The sequence below is a fragment of the Notolepis coatsorum genome, assembly GCF_963971535.1.
Source record: "Notolepis coatsorum genome assembly, chromosome: 4".
Lineage (NCBI taxonomy): Eukaryota > Metazoa > Chordata > Actinopteri > Aulopiformes > Paralepididae > Notolepis > Notolepis coatsorum.
Genome location: NC_140168.1, coordinates 178,301,117 through 178,318,123, shown reverse-complemented (window position 1 = coordinate 178,318,123; position 17,007 = coordinate 178,301,117). Strand labels below are relative to the sequence as shown.

At 42.5% G+C, this 17,007-nt stretch overlaps 1 protein-coding gene across 1 annotated transcript in view; it reads left to right on the top strand.

The window, feature by feature from the left end:
• The window catches only part of gba2 (glucosidase, beta (bile acid) 2), a 94,165-nt gene extending 81,709 nt beyond the window's left edge, over window positions 1–12,456 (top strand). The window contains exons 15-18 of the mRNA XM_084313438.1: window positions 2,855–2,997; window positions 7,546–7,661; window positions 10,173–10,364; window positions 12,160–12,456. Of these exons, the coding sequence (XP_084169564.1) occupies window positions 2,855–2,997; window positions 7,546–7,661; window positions 10,173–10,364; window positions 12,160–12,399 (691 nt within the window). The 3' untranslated portion in view covers window positions 12,400–12,456. The remainder of the gene's footprint in view (window positions 1–2,854; window positions 2,998–7,545; window positions 7,662–10,172; window positions 10,365–12,159) is intronic.
• Window positions 12,457–17,007: the final 4,551 nt, after the last annotated feature.

Below are 17,007 nucleotides of genomic sequence, written 5' to 3'. Positions count from 1 at the left end.
TGCCATGGTTTCTCCATAGAGCACCGTCGTATTATTTTAGTGCAGCAGCTCGCGCAGGTAGGGGGCAACTTAGTCACGTGACTCAGTTGGTATTGCTAATTGGCTCGAACACGGTATGTTTGTATACAGCGAACAGGTCTATAGGAATGCAGATAAGTGCGCATGTCACTGTTGATTGACAGTAGGTACGCTTGACTCCACCCACGAGTAGGCCCATCTACAACTGTCCGGTCAATAGGCTATGGTATGTTTGTAAACAGCGAACAGGTCTATACTACAAGGTGATGTATAAATGATAAATAAATAAATGTAGTTTTAAATACAACAATTTAATTAATGGGTTTCCGGGGCGGGCGGGTGGCGTAGCGGAGATTGTGCTCGTCACCAATGCAAGAGGCTGCGGTCTCGACTCCCGGAGTCAGCATTGCCTGCGGCTTGGGCCGATCGTCATACTAACTCGTTTGGCTGAGTTAGCGGGAGGGAAGTCGTGGGTGAGAATCTGGTGTTGTGGACAGCGACGCCTACAGGTCAGGTCTGGGCGCTTGCTCAGCTAAAGGCAGGAAGTGGTGAAGGCAGTGTGACCTCCCACGCGTTACACTTCACCAATGAGAGTCCTCGCTGCCAGGTGAAAAGAGAGCCGCTGGCTGTCTCCGCATGTGTCGGAGGAAGCATGTGGTAGACTTCAGGGTTCCCTTGTACCGACCAGTAGGGGGAACATGCGCACAACAACCAGGTAGGGGAGGGGGGGAATTGGCATAACGACTAAATTGGGATCGGGAGAAAAGCATAGAAAATCAGGCGGAGAAAAAGAGGATTAAAAAAATATATATATTTATGGGGTTCTATTTTGAAAAGCTGCCATTAAAGAAGACTCTCTGTTGTCTCCCTGAGAGATGATGAATAAACCATGATAGTGCATTGGAGGTGAAACTGTAACACTAGCTTATCTAAGCAAGGTATGATCAATTACATCAAATGCTGCACTGAAATCCAACATAACAGCACCGACTATCTTGTTATCCATACCTGATAACCAGTCATCACTCATTTGCAAGAGTGCAGTGCTTGTAGAATGACCTTCCCTGTATGCATGCTGAAAGGTTTTTATATATATTTTTGCTTAGTAACGGTAAAATAAATAAATGCAGATAAATAAATAAACCCTAATAAATGCACATCATATATAAATGCATTTTTGCTGCATGTTTGCTAGGGCTGTCTTAAATACTTCGAAGCTTCGTTCGATGGCCATGGGATTCGAATATGAAAATAAAATTTGATTATTAAAAAGAAATATATATATGAAATTTGATTATTAAAAAGAAATATATATATGCCTCTGCCTCTCTTTGTTAATTACAACAAGCAATGCTGTTTGTTATTTAAGATGAGGTCGGACTCTGCACTGACAGATTTGTGTTCATTGTGCTGCTTTTATAAAGCCTCAAATGACGGCTTACAATATTTCATGAAAGCAAAGTGTTTCGTTTGTCTAAGATTTTAAAAGGTTTAAACTTTACAGCACTGACAAAGCTGATCAAAGTGCTGTACAAGTCCCACAACATAATTTTTATTTTATTTTTATAATAAAAAAAAGTTATTATAAAAATAATTTATTTATTTTTATTTCGAAGCTTCGAATTAAAATCGAATCTCGGCCCCGAAGCTTCGAATTCCAAAAGAAAATTCGAAGGTCAGCCCTAATCTTTGCAAACAGTTTCTTACTCAAGTTTCAAGTTTCTTTATTAGTTGTCATACAAAAATACAGAATACTTTTATATTAAATGCTTTTTCCTGTTTTGCTCCTGAGAGTGTGCTAGATAAAATAGAATAAAATAAAATAGTATTTTAGTATTTCAGTTTGAGTAAAATGTACTCAGTTTGAGTAAAATTTACTCTGCGAAGTTTACTGTGTAGCTTTGGCATGGATTGATTGTTTTTTAGATCACTAGCATAGAAAAGAATATAATAGAAATACTTTAATAATCCAGAGGGAAATTTGACACTACAAATCGCTCACAGTAAACATTTAGACAGAACAAAGTCACGAATAAGAATAACAAAACAAATTGCCTAAGAATAGAATAGGTCTAAGAATAAGATAATAATAATAGAGTACGGACCGGGATTCACATTTCGTATGTTATGTATATACATTCTAGTATAAAATATACAGTAAAGAATATACAGAAGTCTACAGTAAGTGTAATATTGCACAGTGTTGTTTTAAAAGTAAAAGTCCAGAAGATGGTAACTGTCACCCTGTGCTCAGTGATGCAGTGAGGCACAGTGATGCAGTGAGGCACAGTGATGTAAAGTCTGAGGGCTGTCGGAATGAAGGACTTCCTGTGCCGTTCAGTGCTACATTTAGGGAGTGTTAGTCTAGCACTGAACATGCTCCTCCTGTCAGCCAAGTCTGTGTATAGTGGGTGGGAGGGGTTTTCCCTGATGGCCTGGAGCTTAGCAAGGCTCCTCCTCTTCCCCACCATCACTAGTGAGTCCAGCTCCACCCCAACCACGCTACTAGACTGTAGCATGGCTAACAAATGGGTAGTGTGGGCTTCCATGCGTTACACCTCGCCACTGAGAGTCTGCGCTGTTTGGTGAAAAGATGCGACAGGCTGCCTCCTCGTGTACCGGAGGGAACACGTGATGCAAGGCTTCTATCCTCCCTACGACCGACCAGTGGGAGGCATAGTCGAGCAACGTTCAAGACCGGGGAGGGGAGAATTGGAAATACGAAATTGGGATGGGTGAAAAAATAGAAAATAAGGAGGAAAAGTGGATAAAAAAAAAAAAACTGTGGCTTCAGAAGTTGTTGTGTTCGTGTCTTCCTCCTCTACTTTGCATCCAGCGCATACTGTGGAGGACTGTGGTTGGCGTCGGTGTGCGTGATGTGCAAGATGGCCCGGCTGGTGGACAATGAGGCGGCCTACAAGCGTTTCAGAGACATACTGGACAGGGGCAGCGCTGCCTATGACAAGCTGCTGTGGAACGGTGAGACACGTTGATGTGCTGCCGGTACGATTCCTGCTGGATGGATTACATCTGTGTGAATTACCTTGTTTGTTCCTTTGTTAATTGGTGCTGCCTGTGCACTTGTGAATCAGAGCTGCTTAGAATCTGAATGAAAACCCTTGAAATGCTGAATTCATTCAATCTTTATTTAATCTCGAAAGATCATCAAGAGCAGGCTCTCATTTACAATGACGTTGAGAAGAACAAACATTATTTAAACTGACCGATGGGTAAAGTATTGAGTTTTAAGGTGCTTTGCAAAACATTCCAGGTGCCCAGACCCGGCGCCATGGGCGGGCATTAGGGGGCCGGGCCCGCCCACTGAGTCAGCTGTGCCCACCCTGGTTAAAAAAAAAAAAAAAAAAAAAAGAAATTGTCAATCAAAGTCGACTATCCAAATCCTTAGTCGGGGACAGCCCTAGTGGGCACTGATGTCAACAACAACATTACTGAAGCTAGCACGGCACTCTGTGAGAATTCGTTATACCCTCAAGAACGTCTTTACAGAACATCGCCTTAGTATACTTCATCGACGCAAGGCCAATTTAATTCAGTTGGCATTTGAGAAGGACTTAAAAAAGTTCAGGAATGAGTGGAGGGGCAGTGTTTTAAGAAGATTTCACTCTGTCCCCAAACGCCGCTTGCCGCTCTACTAATGATGGTGAGTAGCCTGTGGAGGAATTTTGTTTGCTTTTTTATGCACCTTATTTTTGTCAGTTCAGTTCAGTTTGTCAGTGAATTCAGAAGTGTTGAATAAATGGAGACTTTTCAAAGATATAGAATAGAATAGAAATGTATTATCCTGAGGGAAATTTAACACTGCAAATCACTCAACATTAAACATTTAGACAGAACAAGTCACGAATAAGAATAACAAAACAAATGGCCTAAGAATAGAATAAAATTAAATAGAATAAAAGATACAGTAAATAAATACAGTAAACATATACTGAAGTCTACAGTAGGTGTAATGTTGCACAGTGCTGTTTAAAAAGTAAGAGTCCAGGAAGATGGTACCTGTCACTCTGTGCTCAGTGATGCAGTGAGGCACAGTGATGCATTGTATAGGCTGATGGCTGTCGGAATGAAGGACTTCCTGTGCTGTTCAGTGCTGCATTTAGGTAGTGTGAGCCTAGCACTGAACATGCTCCTCCTGTCCGCCAAGTCTGTGTATAGTGGGTGGGAGGGGTTTTCCCTGATGGCCTGGAGCTTAGCAAGGTTCCTCCTCTCCGCCACCCTCGCTAGAGTCCAGCTCCACCCCAACCACGTTACTGGCCTTCCTGACCATCTTATCCAGCCTGTTTGTGTCTGTTTAGTTCAGCACCGTGGGCAGCGCCAAGCAAGCCACAGCGCCGTTGTCCCAGCTGAAACGTAAAAAAGGGAACCCGTGTTGAAAAACCATTGTGCCCCCCCGAGAACATTTTATGCCCCCCCACTAATTTGTTTCTGCAGCCTGGTCTGCAGGGGCACAGAAGCTTAAAGCAGATTTTCCTAATTCAGTGCAAACTCTGGGGACCTTAAGCCCAAATTTATTTCACGTCATAAATAGATCAATAGTATTAACCCTTTCTCTGCCACGCTTATATCCATCCTTATACCGTCCTCTGCCAGCTCTATTTGTCTATGGAGATGTTCCCCTTCTTTGCAGGGCTATAACTTTTTAAATTGTATTGCTAAATTGACATTACTATGGCCCATTCAACCTCAAGTATCTATCGTTTAGGATGTAGCAACGTTCTACTTTTTCATTCACATATTCATACTAAAATACGGTCTAAAGTATAAATATGTTATCGTTTTCTGCAGCATTCTGCAGAATGTGATTTATAGCCCTAAATACATATATTAAGATAAGATAAGATAAGATATTCCTTTATTAATCCCCTTGGGGAAATTCGTCATCAAATGTAGTTTGATACCGATTGACGTCATATTAAAACTTTCAATTGTGCAAGGTCCTAAGCGTCATGCCTCATCATCTGCTGGTGACCGGAGGGGGGGGGGGGGTTTATAAGTCCATGGCTGACGTTAAATCATTTATGTAGTATGGGCGATACATAGATCACAGCAGTTTATATGGATCATATTATTCAAACACGCTAAAACTTACCGTAGCTTCCTCTGACCGTTGGGTGGTCCGCGTGGAGCAGAAAGTTCTCGATTATGGGATGTTGATATATGCGATCCATTTCCAGGTTGTATAATAATATATACGTCCAGATCATGTTGTTTATCGAGTTATTTGCAACTGATCGATGTCCAGTGTATCAAGATGGAGTCCTGCTAACGATAGCGAGTGCCCGGACGAAATATGGGCGAGCACCATTTCCGGCGCGTCATTTCCTGTTTGGGCGATCCGCCGATCGGCCACCAGATGGCGCTCTTGAACCGTTGGAGAGTTGAGAGGAGATCAAGAGGGGATCTCAAGACTCCGTGGGTAAAATATGATTGCCATCACAGATTTTTGAAATATTGATCTCAAAGACGCCTTTACGGCGTCATTGGCAGATTACGCATGGCGGAGAATGACGTGGAAACTCGTCCTTGGCGAATAAAGGGTTAAGTAATGTTGTGTTTCTTTTTCAAATGTAGCCAAGAGTAAAGACCCTAACCCTATCAAAACAGCAGTCAAGGTGTATATTTTCAGCACTACGTCTGTTTACCAATGAAATTCCTAAGAAAGAGGAGACCCAGGCCTTTTGATGGACGTAGACATTTCATAAAACTACACTACCCAGCTCACAACAGCCGCTGTAAAAAAGCTGCAGCCTGTTGACGGAAAAGAAAATATTGACGTGATTATATCTCAGGGGTCGAACAAACCTGAACGTTAATTGCCATAAAATACAACATATTGTTTCTTTACCTTTCTGTGAACATCTAGAGAAAAAAACATGTTGCAATCCGGTAAAAAATGGCGTTACGGACATTATACAAAAGTAACTGTACTTACAGTACATTTAATTCACGGTCTTTGCTGCCCTGTAACAGGCGCCTGATGGTACTAAATCCAGATTTAACTCTGCCATTGGAAAGAGGCGATTTAGCCTGATCCATAGATGTATGACTTAGCCATAATAAGGTAATTTATAGGCCTGATATTCTATATTTTATATTCATATTTCAAATTGTGTCGGGATGGCAAAATTCAGTACTGTATCTACAAAACCCCCTGTAAATCATCTGCCCTTTATTAATTTGCTTAGATTTTTTGTATACTCAAGAAGGTGCTGAATGAGCTCAGTGGCAATTCACAGTCAAAGATGATAATTAAAAGAAATTATATTTTCCTTGTTTCATTACAATTTACTCAAGCATGGTAACAGATGCAATATTTCTGACACTGGGAATACATTCCCTGAGGTCCATAAATGTCCCTAGATACCAAAAACATGCAACTGGACCTTGTAGAAGTGGAGCAATCTTCCATTTACTTGGGTATGTACTTTTAGGTGAATCTTCTGAAAATATGGCTAGGGCTTAAGAGGTTAAGCATAAGCCAAACACCAGAGCGACTATGATAGGGTCCAGAGTTCCAGTCCAGTAATGAAGTGATGTAGGGTCATCAATAATGGCTTTATACAGAAACCCAATGCCAATGCAAGTAATGTCTCTCTGCCAGAGAGGAGCACCCAACCTTAATACGAGATACAATGATGGGTACCATAACTGTCACCAGTGATAAATCTAAGGGCAGAATTATACACAGAGTCCAGAAGCTTTAGAGTGGAAGCAGCAGCATGTCTATATAATCCAAAACAGACAAATTGCTTCAACGACCCCCCTCCTGCTAAGCATAGGAAAATATGTTTTGTTTCTGTACAAAAAGCCAACCATCTCTCGCAGTTTACTTACAAGGTTTTCTACATGGCATTTAAATGTAAATCTCTCATCAAGCCAGATGCCAAGATATTTATATACTTTAACTCTCTCAATAATAGACCCATTCACAGTGTATATATGCAAATCATCACAAACGGTACCTTTGGCTCTAGAGAACAACATGAACTTTGTTTTGTTTGCATTTTATGTTGAGCATAATGGTCAAGTTCATATTGATATCACAATATGAAACAACACAATATCTACATTGCAAAAGCTGCAATATTCTAGAAATTAATTTAAATAAATACAATCAGTCAGCTGCATCAATGTGAAATCCAACGGGACGGTGTAATGCCTGAAGGAACACAGCTTCTAAAAGTAATTTAAACTGCATCAAAAGGAAGTCGGGATGTCTAACTCAAAAGCTAGACTTATTACAAGGCACTATATCGCAATCACAATATTTGGCAGAATAATCACAATACATTTAGTCCATATCATGCAGCCCTATTTTATGGTCAAATTCAATTACACAGCAACCCTCATGACAAAGCAAAAATGTAAGGCTTAGTCAACTTCTGTTAATTGACAAATTGTTGCAGTCATTCATCATTTATTTGAGGATTGTTAAAAAACATAAAAGATTAGACTTATGAAACCTTTCCAAGACATTGAAAAAAAGCTACTTATCTCTTTCTTTAGGAAAGTACTACAACTATGACAGCAGTGGACGGGACCTGTCCAACAGCGTCATGTCGGACCAGTGTGCAGGCCACTGGTTCCTGAGGGCCTCTGGACTGGGAGACGGAGAATTCCAGGTCAGTTGTTTGGCCACAAAAGAGACAGAACTTTGGGGGCCCAACACAAGTTGAATTGGGTGTGTGCACAGATAACCTCATATTTTATTCACAACTGTTCATTTGGGTATTATTTTGTATTTATTTTATAGGGTCAATGTGTGAAAAAATAAAGGTTTAAATAAAGTGAACACACAAGGGAGCGATGAGCAAGTTCTAGCAGTAGAAGCACCAGGCTTTCAACACTTGCCAACAATCGTGTCGAACCCTGCGACATCAGGGATGCCCACTATTTCCATTACATATCTGCATCAACTGCAGTGAGACACGTACAAGTTAAGTGTTCCTTTATTTTTTATTTAATTTTTTATTATCTTTTTCCCCCTCATTCTTTTTCCGATTTTTCTCCCATCCCACTGTTAGTCGTTATGCCAATTCCCAACCCCCTTCCTGGTTGTTGCGCACTTTCTCCTACTGTTGGTCCGAGAGGCCGGAGACTGTCACATGCTTTCCTCCGACGCATGTGCAGCCAGCCGGCAGCCAGCCTGGCCGCGCAGATTCTCACTGGGAGAGTGTAACATGTGGGAGGCCGCACTACCTCTCACCAGATTCTACCTTCGCTGAGCAGGCGCCCCGACCGAACTGTAGGGGTCGCTGTCCACAACGCCCAGGACCCACCCACGGCTCCCCTCCCCCTAACTCAGCCAAACGAGTTAGTATAGCGATCAGCCCGAGCCAAGGCAATGCTGACTCTCTGGGAGTCGAGACCGCAGCCTCTTGCATTGGTGACGAGCACAATCTCCGCTACGCCACCTGACCGCCCCAAGTGTTCCTTTATTAATCCCATTGGGGAAATTCAGATGTCAAAGCAGCATTGGGGGGGGGGTATATTACGCATTGTCATGTCTCATTTCATAAACTGGTGTATATTACACGAAGCAGTCAGTCAGTCTCTCGCCATTCCTCTCTGTAGCCAGCATGATTTATTTTGGTTCAGTGGCATGGTTTCCATGAGAAACCTGTGCTTAGCCTATATACTTTGTTTGACAAGTAGGCTAGCTGTCATCTCGGTTTTTGACGCACTTAATTCGCTCAGTCATAGAAGCACTTTGAATGCTTTCATTCACAGATAAAACACGTCTCATAACCAATAATATTGTACAGTCTCTTGACACGTGTGAACCTTTCCAAATCGTGTAGATAAAGAAGGCTATAGTGATGAGTGAGTGATAAGTCTGGCCGGTTGTCTCTGAGAACTACTAGGGGGCGACAGTGGCTCGGGAGGTAGAGCAGTCGTCTGGCAATTCGGAGGTTCCTGGTTCGATACCCGCTCCTCCCGGGCAGCGTGTCGATGTGTCCTTGAGCAAGACACTTACGGCACGGGCACACTGCTGCCTCTTCACTTCCGCTCCCATGTTAACGGACGATAGTAGGCACACTGGCCGCAAGCGGGAGCGCGCCTCGCGAGCGGCAAGCTATCTTTTCGCTTCAATCCTATTCGAGGCGGCGCGGGAGGCGTGCGCCACGCTCATTGTCACAGAAATACAATTGAATATCTGCATTCTTACCACAGATATAGATGTTGTTCAACCAGCTGTGTCTGTATCTGCAAATAAACGCCCAACCCCCCCTGTCTGTATGTTTGTTTATACCTATAACTATTACAATGTTGCATAATAATAATAATAATAATAATAATAATAATAATAATAATAATAATAATAATAATAATAATAATAATAATAATAATAATAATAATAATAATAGCAGGATATAGCAGTCATTAAGTCAATCCACCTTGTCACCTATAATGACAAACGTTTTATTTGGACTTCAAGGACTTCAAAATTGCAAGAGTAACACCCCTGCACAAAAAGGGCAGCAAATTAGACCCAGGCAACTACCGCCGTTTCTATCCTTACATCCATCTCGAAAGTCATGGAAAAAATAGTATACGAACAGGTCGAAAAGTACCTTGTGGAAAAAAATCTAATCTACGAATTCCAATCTGGCTTCAGAACATCCCACTCCACTTTAGTGAATGATGCATCTCGCAACTATGTTCTGGAATTTACTAAATAGGGGTATCTGCAGGTTTCAACAAGTTACATTTAAGACTTTTTAAGAACTTTTGAATACCACTTAGAGCAAAATCCAATTTCACAACCATACTAGCAAAAAAAACTAAAACACATACAGTAGTGACACTGAACTGGTGGCTGCACTTTCGCGCCAATTTTAATTATTGTGCGTTCCATACAGGATTTCACTCCCACTACCTGTAACAGAATGGATGACGTGACAAAGCGGATTCTGATTCTGATCATCAAAGTGGGGCGATAGTTAAGTCCACTCATTCTTCTAGTCTTTACTTTCGGCGGGTGATGCCACCCAGTCGCTTACATTCGGATCACACGTGAAGACTGACAATAACTTCGGCTACAATCATCTCTAGAAACATCAAGGATAATAGAAAAGGTCCTCTGACTTGACCCGACATCCCCTTCTCCCCTTCTCCCCCCCCCCCCCCAGGCATTCCCAAAGGAGAAGATCTGCAGTGCACTGAAGTCGGTCTTTGACCTGAACGTGATGAGCTTTGCCGGGGGCCAGATGGGGGCCGTTAACGGCATGCGTCCTGAAGGAGTGCCTGACCGCTCCAGCGTCCAGTCAGACGAGGTCTGGATAGGAGTGGTGTACGGACTGGCGGCCACCATGATCTATGAGGTGAGTGTTTGTTTGTGTGTCTATAATCTCCTCTGTGTTCTCTACCCATACTCTCCAGACAGTTCAATATAATAGAATAGAATACAATAGAAGTACTTTATTGATCCCGAGTGAAATTCAGCACTACAGATCGCTCACAGTAAACATTTAGGTAGTCAAAAATCACGAATAAGAATAAAATACAGTCAGGGATATACATTCTTGAGATATGTATATACATTCTAAAATGTACAGTATATTACTGTATATTTTTTGTTTGTGTGTCTATAATCTCCTCTGTGTTCTCTACCCATACTCTCCAGACGGTTCAATATCAATCAAATGCTCAAATCATTATGCACTACAATAAACTCTGAATGCACTTTGCACACAAGATAACAATGCGTCTATGTTCAAATAAAGTTACCAAAGAGCCAGTCAACCTTTGTAGTTTTTTGTGTAGTTATTATTAGGGATGTTCGATATTGGCTTTTTTACCGATATACCGATATTGTCCAACTCTTAATTTCCGATACCGATATCAACCGATACCGATATATGCAGGGTTTCCCCCCGCAAAAAACGGAATAATTTCAGGTAATTAACATTACTTATTACATGGCGTTTTCACATTCGCCGAAATGCTTGCTTGTGATTGGTCAACAGCCCCCCGACTGCGGTCATTATTTTTCAATAATGACCGCAGATTTTTCAATAATGACCGCAGAGCGCAGCTGTTCGCAATCAAGCCCACTGACACACTGTTTCAGTGCAATTAGACACTGCCGTGCCGGCGATGACAGGGGGCGGAGCGACGAGCAGAACACAGCGGAGCCAGAACACAGAGGCTGCCCGCGATAATAATAATCACTTTATTTGGGCTGACAGAGCCACAGAACAACTGCGATTTGTCAAATGAATTAGGTATATTGTTAGTAAGTTAGCCATGTAATAAGCGGGATAATGTATAGCCTACTCGGTCATTGTCGCAAAATAATTGACCTTCACTACGTTTAAAACACCTCGGCGCGGCGCCTCGGTATTTTAAACTCCGTGTCGGTCAATTATTTTGCGACAATGACCTCGTAGGCATACATTATCCCTTACTTATTACATGGCGTTTTCACATTCGCCGAAATGCTTGCTTGTGATTGGTCAATAGCGTGCGTCAGAGGTCAGTTATCAGACAATAATGACCGCTGTGGGACAATAATGACCGCTGTGCGCAGCTGTTCGCAATCAAGCCCACTGACACACACTGTTTCAGTGCAATTAGACACTGCCGGTGTTCTGCTGCCGGCGATGACAGGGGGCGGAGCGACGAGCGGAGCCAGAACGCAGCCAGAACCAGTGTTGCGAGTCGATGTAAAATGAATTAGGTATATTGTTAGTAAGTTAGCCATGTAATAAGCGGGATAATGTATAGCTATACTCGATCATTGTCGCAAAATAATTGACCTTCACTGACGTTTAAAACACCTCGCCGAGGCGGCTCGGTATTTTAAACTCTGTCGGTCAATTATTTTGCGACAATGACCTCGTAGCTATACATTATCCCTTACATAACTCTTGTTGTGGAATTAACACAACATTATGCATACTTTTGACAATAAATTAAATAAGAATTTGTTCTTACTTGCTTGCCTGGGTAAATAAAGGTTCAATAAATGTAAAAGAAATTATTTTTTTAAACAGATACCGATCATTTCTGATATTATATTTTAATGCCAATATCGGAAATCCCTAGTTATTATAAGAGGTAGCCCGAATATCCTGTCCCTTCGTGAACTTCTGCCTCGTCCGTCTTCCCTCCCAGGGTATGCTGGAGGAGGGCATGCGCACGGCAGAGGGCTGTTACCGCACTGTTTGGGAGCGGCTGGGCATGGCCTTCCAGACCCCCGAGGCCTACTGTGAGAAGGGTATCTACCGCTCCCTGGCCTACATGAGGCCCCTCAGCGTCTGGGCCATGCAGCTGGCCCTGGAGTCCTCGCGGAAGGACGGAAGCGAACCCGACCGGACCGAAGTCGTGGACGGGGAAACCGGGCAGACTCTCTGAGCTTAGAGCCAGAGTCACTGAACTGCCGCGGACGGACGCTTACAGGGGGGGGGGGGGGGGGGCGCCGAAAAACCGTTGAACTCTGACCTGTCCCCTACTCCTTGTGCCCTCCTGTCCTGCATTACACCATCTGACGGGTTACTGGTCTTGAATTAGTTGTTTTCATGATTTGATTTGCTTCGGTTGTTTGGTCGTTTTGAGGCTAAAGTCAGACCCGAGATGTTCAAGCTCGACAAATTCATTGACTAGACCAGGACCCGGTTATATATGAGGAAGCTGAATTGTTATTTCACAGTTTACAAATGGCTACTGATTTTGAATGCTATCGTAGCGGCGTGTTGATTCAGGCCGGGTAGCCTGGCAATGTGGAACTCATGCCAGATACACTGATGATCATTGGTGACCTTGTGTTCCCACTACACACACACACACACACACACACACACACACACACACACACACACACACACACACACACACACACCTACAAACACTTACACTAATTATTATGACGTTTTTTTACTCATGTCAACAGTAATGCTTGCGTACTATTCAAAATCAGACTTTATATGCAATACATTTGAGAATGACTATCGTATGTGACTGTAGTGGCTACATGTAGTCATTACCACCACAGTGTGTTTGGATGTGTTTTGATCTTGGACCTGAACGGTCAGGCCTCGACAAGGCCGCTCTGGTGAACCAACCGCGTCTAGAATAGTCTCTGGACTCGAAGCGGAGGAGTTTGAAAAGAAAGCAGTTGATTTTGGAGAATTTCCTCTTTTTATAATTATATTTTGAATGCTGTATTGACTGATATAATGTAATATGTGATGTGTAGTGTTTAAAATCATTTAATTAATTGACTTAATTTTTACTGAGCATTAGGTGCCTTGGTGCACGTTTGCCTGTATCTATACTATAGCCACATAGCGACGACATGTATTCTGTTTTCTACAATCCAATACTGCTCACAACAATGATGCTAAATAAATCACTCACTGAAATGACGTTATAGGCTGTGACTTAATTAATGTGGGTATATTATGGAGGTATTTTAACAGCTCCATTAAAATATTAATGTCCCACCGACAAATATTTTAGGCGGCCTCTAACAGGCATCTTTCACTACTTTTGTCATTACTGCTGTGTCTAGCACACAAAGATAAGATAAGATATAGATATTCCTTTATTGATCCCCTTGGGCATCATAGCAGCATGGGGGAGGGGCGGGGTACAGGTATGGGCAGGGTAATAGTAGAAGATATAAATATAGGCAATACAATTATAGTACAGTAGGAAAGTAAAATATAGGCAGTGTAAACAATTTAATTAACTCTGAATATACGCTGTCGTGGAAATTACTGAGAACAAAAGATGAGCCGAAGTGAAACAGCTGCACCGTTAGCCTAGCTTAGCGTCATTCACTGGAAGTAGGTGCGCTAGTGTAGCCTAGTTCCCAACAGTCACGGAATACACTCCAAATACAACTCCAAAACGTTCCTGTAAACATGTTGTGACCTGTGTATTTACCACATGGAGAAATAAAAGAATAGACATTTTCATTTTGTTTTGTTTGCCGAACCACTGCTGCCTGGGCGCAGTGATTTCATCACCTCAAAAGCCCTGTTGTTTTTTGAAAAACTGGGCTTTTGAGGTGATTGTTGAGAACGGTGCGGCTGTTCCCTCCAGGGTAGATGGCAAATAAGCCAATTTCCCAAAAAGTTGGCGTGTTCCTTTAAGCAATTAGTTAATAATGAATGAATCAAAATGCTTATATTTAGATCAAACCTTATGCAAACCATATTGTTACATATTGCATTGTTACTTCACTGTCGCGCAGAATCGGCATGCTGTCCTGCATTTGGTCAGCCTGCAAGATGAGAACGGAGCAGCAGACCATCTCATCCGTTTGAAAGTAGAACATATGTTAGTTTAATCTCTTTGCAAGTGTTTGAGGGCAAATCCCGGCATTTAGAAAAATGGAAACAAATGACAAACAAAACAGAAAATGTATGTATGATATAACTATATGTCTTTATGGCCTGCCTACATTAACAAATTGTCAAATAAAACGTCCCCCACCTTTAGTTTTTTCACAAATTGCACCGTGGTTATAATTACTATAATAGCCTGTGTTTTCTGTTTACTTATACATGAAAAGGTCACGTCCCTGGGTGGGCTTGAACCACCAACCTTTCGGTTAACAGCCGAACGCGCTAACCAATTGCGCCACAGAGACTGTATGTGCTGCTCAATGGGGGACGTGGCTTAAATCAAAGGACTACTCCTAGACCACTGCTGTACTCAATCTCTTCATTCTTGAATCATAAAGTAATTTCCCTGAGTCATGGTATTTGTGGTGCAATCTGTATTAGTATTATAACCACTCTGTAACTTATTATTTAGTATTATAATTGAATTAGTGAGTTACCCATACTGCGCAAACTTTGAACTCTGTTGACTATACTAAATTTATACCTACCTACTGATTTCACTGTCTACAACTGCCCTACACTGTAATAATAATCACAACTACCAACCTCATACTATAGTCTACCCATATACAGATACAGCTCTTCAGACTCGAACCTCCACTGCACCTCTACCGCTCCTCCACCACTCCATGGGCCAAACTGATTTTGTGACTCCTATTGTTCTGGACCGGGCGATATGTCACACCTCCACCTCCTCCAGTGTATCAGGCTGGGGAGGCTTTTTCATCTTAAATTTGTATTCGTCCCAAACGCCCCAGCTCCATTCGATTCCTTCGCTTTTTTCACTGTTTACTTATCATGCATTGCAACACTAATATATGGGCAGTACCCCAAGTCAGACTGCCCCGAACCCACTTATTAAAAATGGTCTTGGGGGTCTGAGGGCAGTAGCCCCCGACCCCCTCCCTGGGGGAGCACTTAAGTTAAGTACCCCCCCTTTGTTCTTTTTGGGAGCCAGGGCCAGCTCAGGCCATGTCCACACTAAAACGATTTTGGTCGTTTTAGGCAAAGTATTTGATTGTTTGCATCGTTCTGCCACACGGAACTGCGTTCTGGCAGCCTGAAGACGGTACTTTTTGATACTAGCTCCCAGAGTGCGCAATTCTGAAGACACCCCCCGTTGCGTCACCATCTTTACAAGCGATATGCGGCTTCTCCTGAACCGATGACACGTTAGCCCACCTCTCCCTCACTCGAATGCGCAAACTCTCAGCCAACATCACAACAACAATGGCGTCGTACAGAGTAGTTGCGTTCGTGGTGCAGAAGCTATTGAGCCTGATCGGGCTTTTGCGGCAAACTGTTCCATAGCATACCCCTTCAGTTGATCATGACAAATCCTCTCTTACCTTGACGATTAAAAAGCCTCCATAATTTAGTAAATAGTATCCCCATGGCATGGTGCTGAGCTGTAGCCAGCAAGCTATGAAATCAATATTAGCTAAATAATTAGCGTCACATAGCTGGCCTTATTCTGAAAACCCAAGCACATATTGTTCCATAGCATACGCCTTCTGTAGCCAGCTAATGTTGATGCTATCCAATGCTAACAACATTAGCTAAATAGCTAACCAACTAAATACAATAAGACCGTGGTATCCTGAGGTAACGTTAAATACAGACAAAGTTTGCTAGTCGAAAGGACTGGACACACACACGGACAAGTTAAACATCAATCAATTAATTTATTACAACACCGACCGCACCACCGGGCTATTATATTATATATGGCTTTGAGCTCTCTCTCTCTCCTGCCGATTAAAATCCACAGCTCTTCCTCCTCATCATCACCGGCTGCCTGTGAAGCTGCACTCGCGCCGCGGTGTGTGTGTGTGTCTCTCCTATCCGTTGAAAACTAGCGTCGGCTCAAAAGCACAGAACCGGACACACAAGTTATTGAAAACAACGATCGACAACACTTCCGGTCGGTTTTCAAAATAAAAGAGGGAAAACAGGAAAGACATTTATTTTGTAAATTTGTGGCACGCACTTATTATCTTGAGATGTTTTCGTTTTTACGGAAACCTTTTTTTAAATGAAAACTAAACGAAAACTAAAAAGATGAAAATCGTTTTAGTCTGGACAAGGCCTCAGTCACTGAGCCACCAGCCCCCCTCCTTGCAAATCCCCCTTAGCGTAGTGTGACTGCTTCCCACTATGGACTTTAATTATTCCCAATCGTTCCAGCTCCAACCGATCTTTTCCGACTTTTTCACATGATTATTATTACACATTGAGTCACTTCCATATGGGCAGTACCCCAAACCAGACTGCCCAGAACCTGTCTTCTAAAAGATTCTGGAAGTCTGGAGGCAGGAGCCCCCGGCCCCCTCTCTGGGAGACCACTTGAGTCAAGTACCCTCCCTTTGTTCTCTTGGGGGCCCAGGGTCAGCTCAGTCACCCCCGAAATATAACACCTGAGTGCTAGTTCTAAAGTGGTAGAAGGGTGGTACAAGAGCAGTAGAAGAGCTCCGAATCTGAAGAGCTTCATCTGTAACTCTGTATGATAGAATGTACAATAATGCTGTATATACCGTATATATATGTTTGTTCTTACCGTGTACATATCTATGCATGTCTGTCTGTACATATCTGTATATAATCCTTTTTA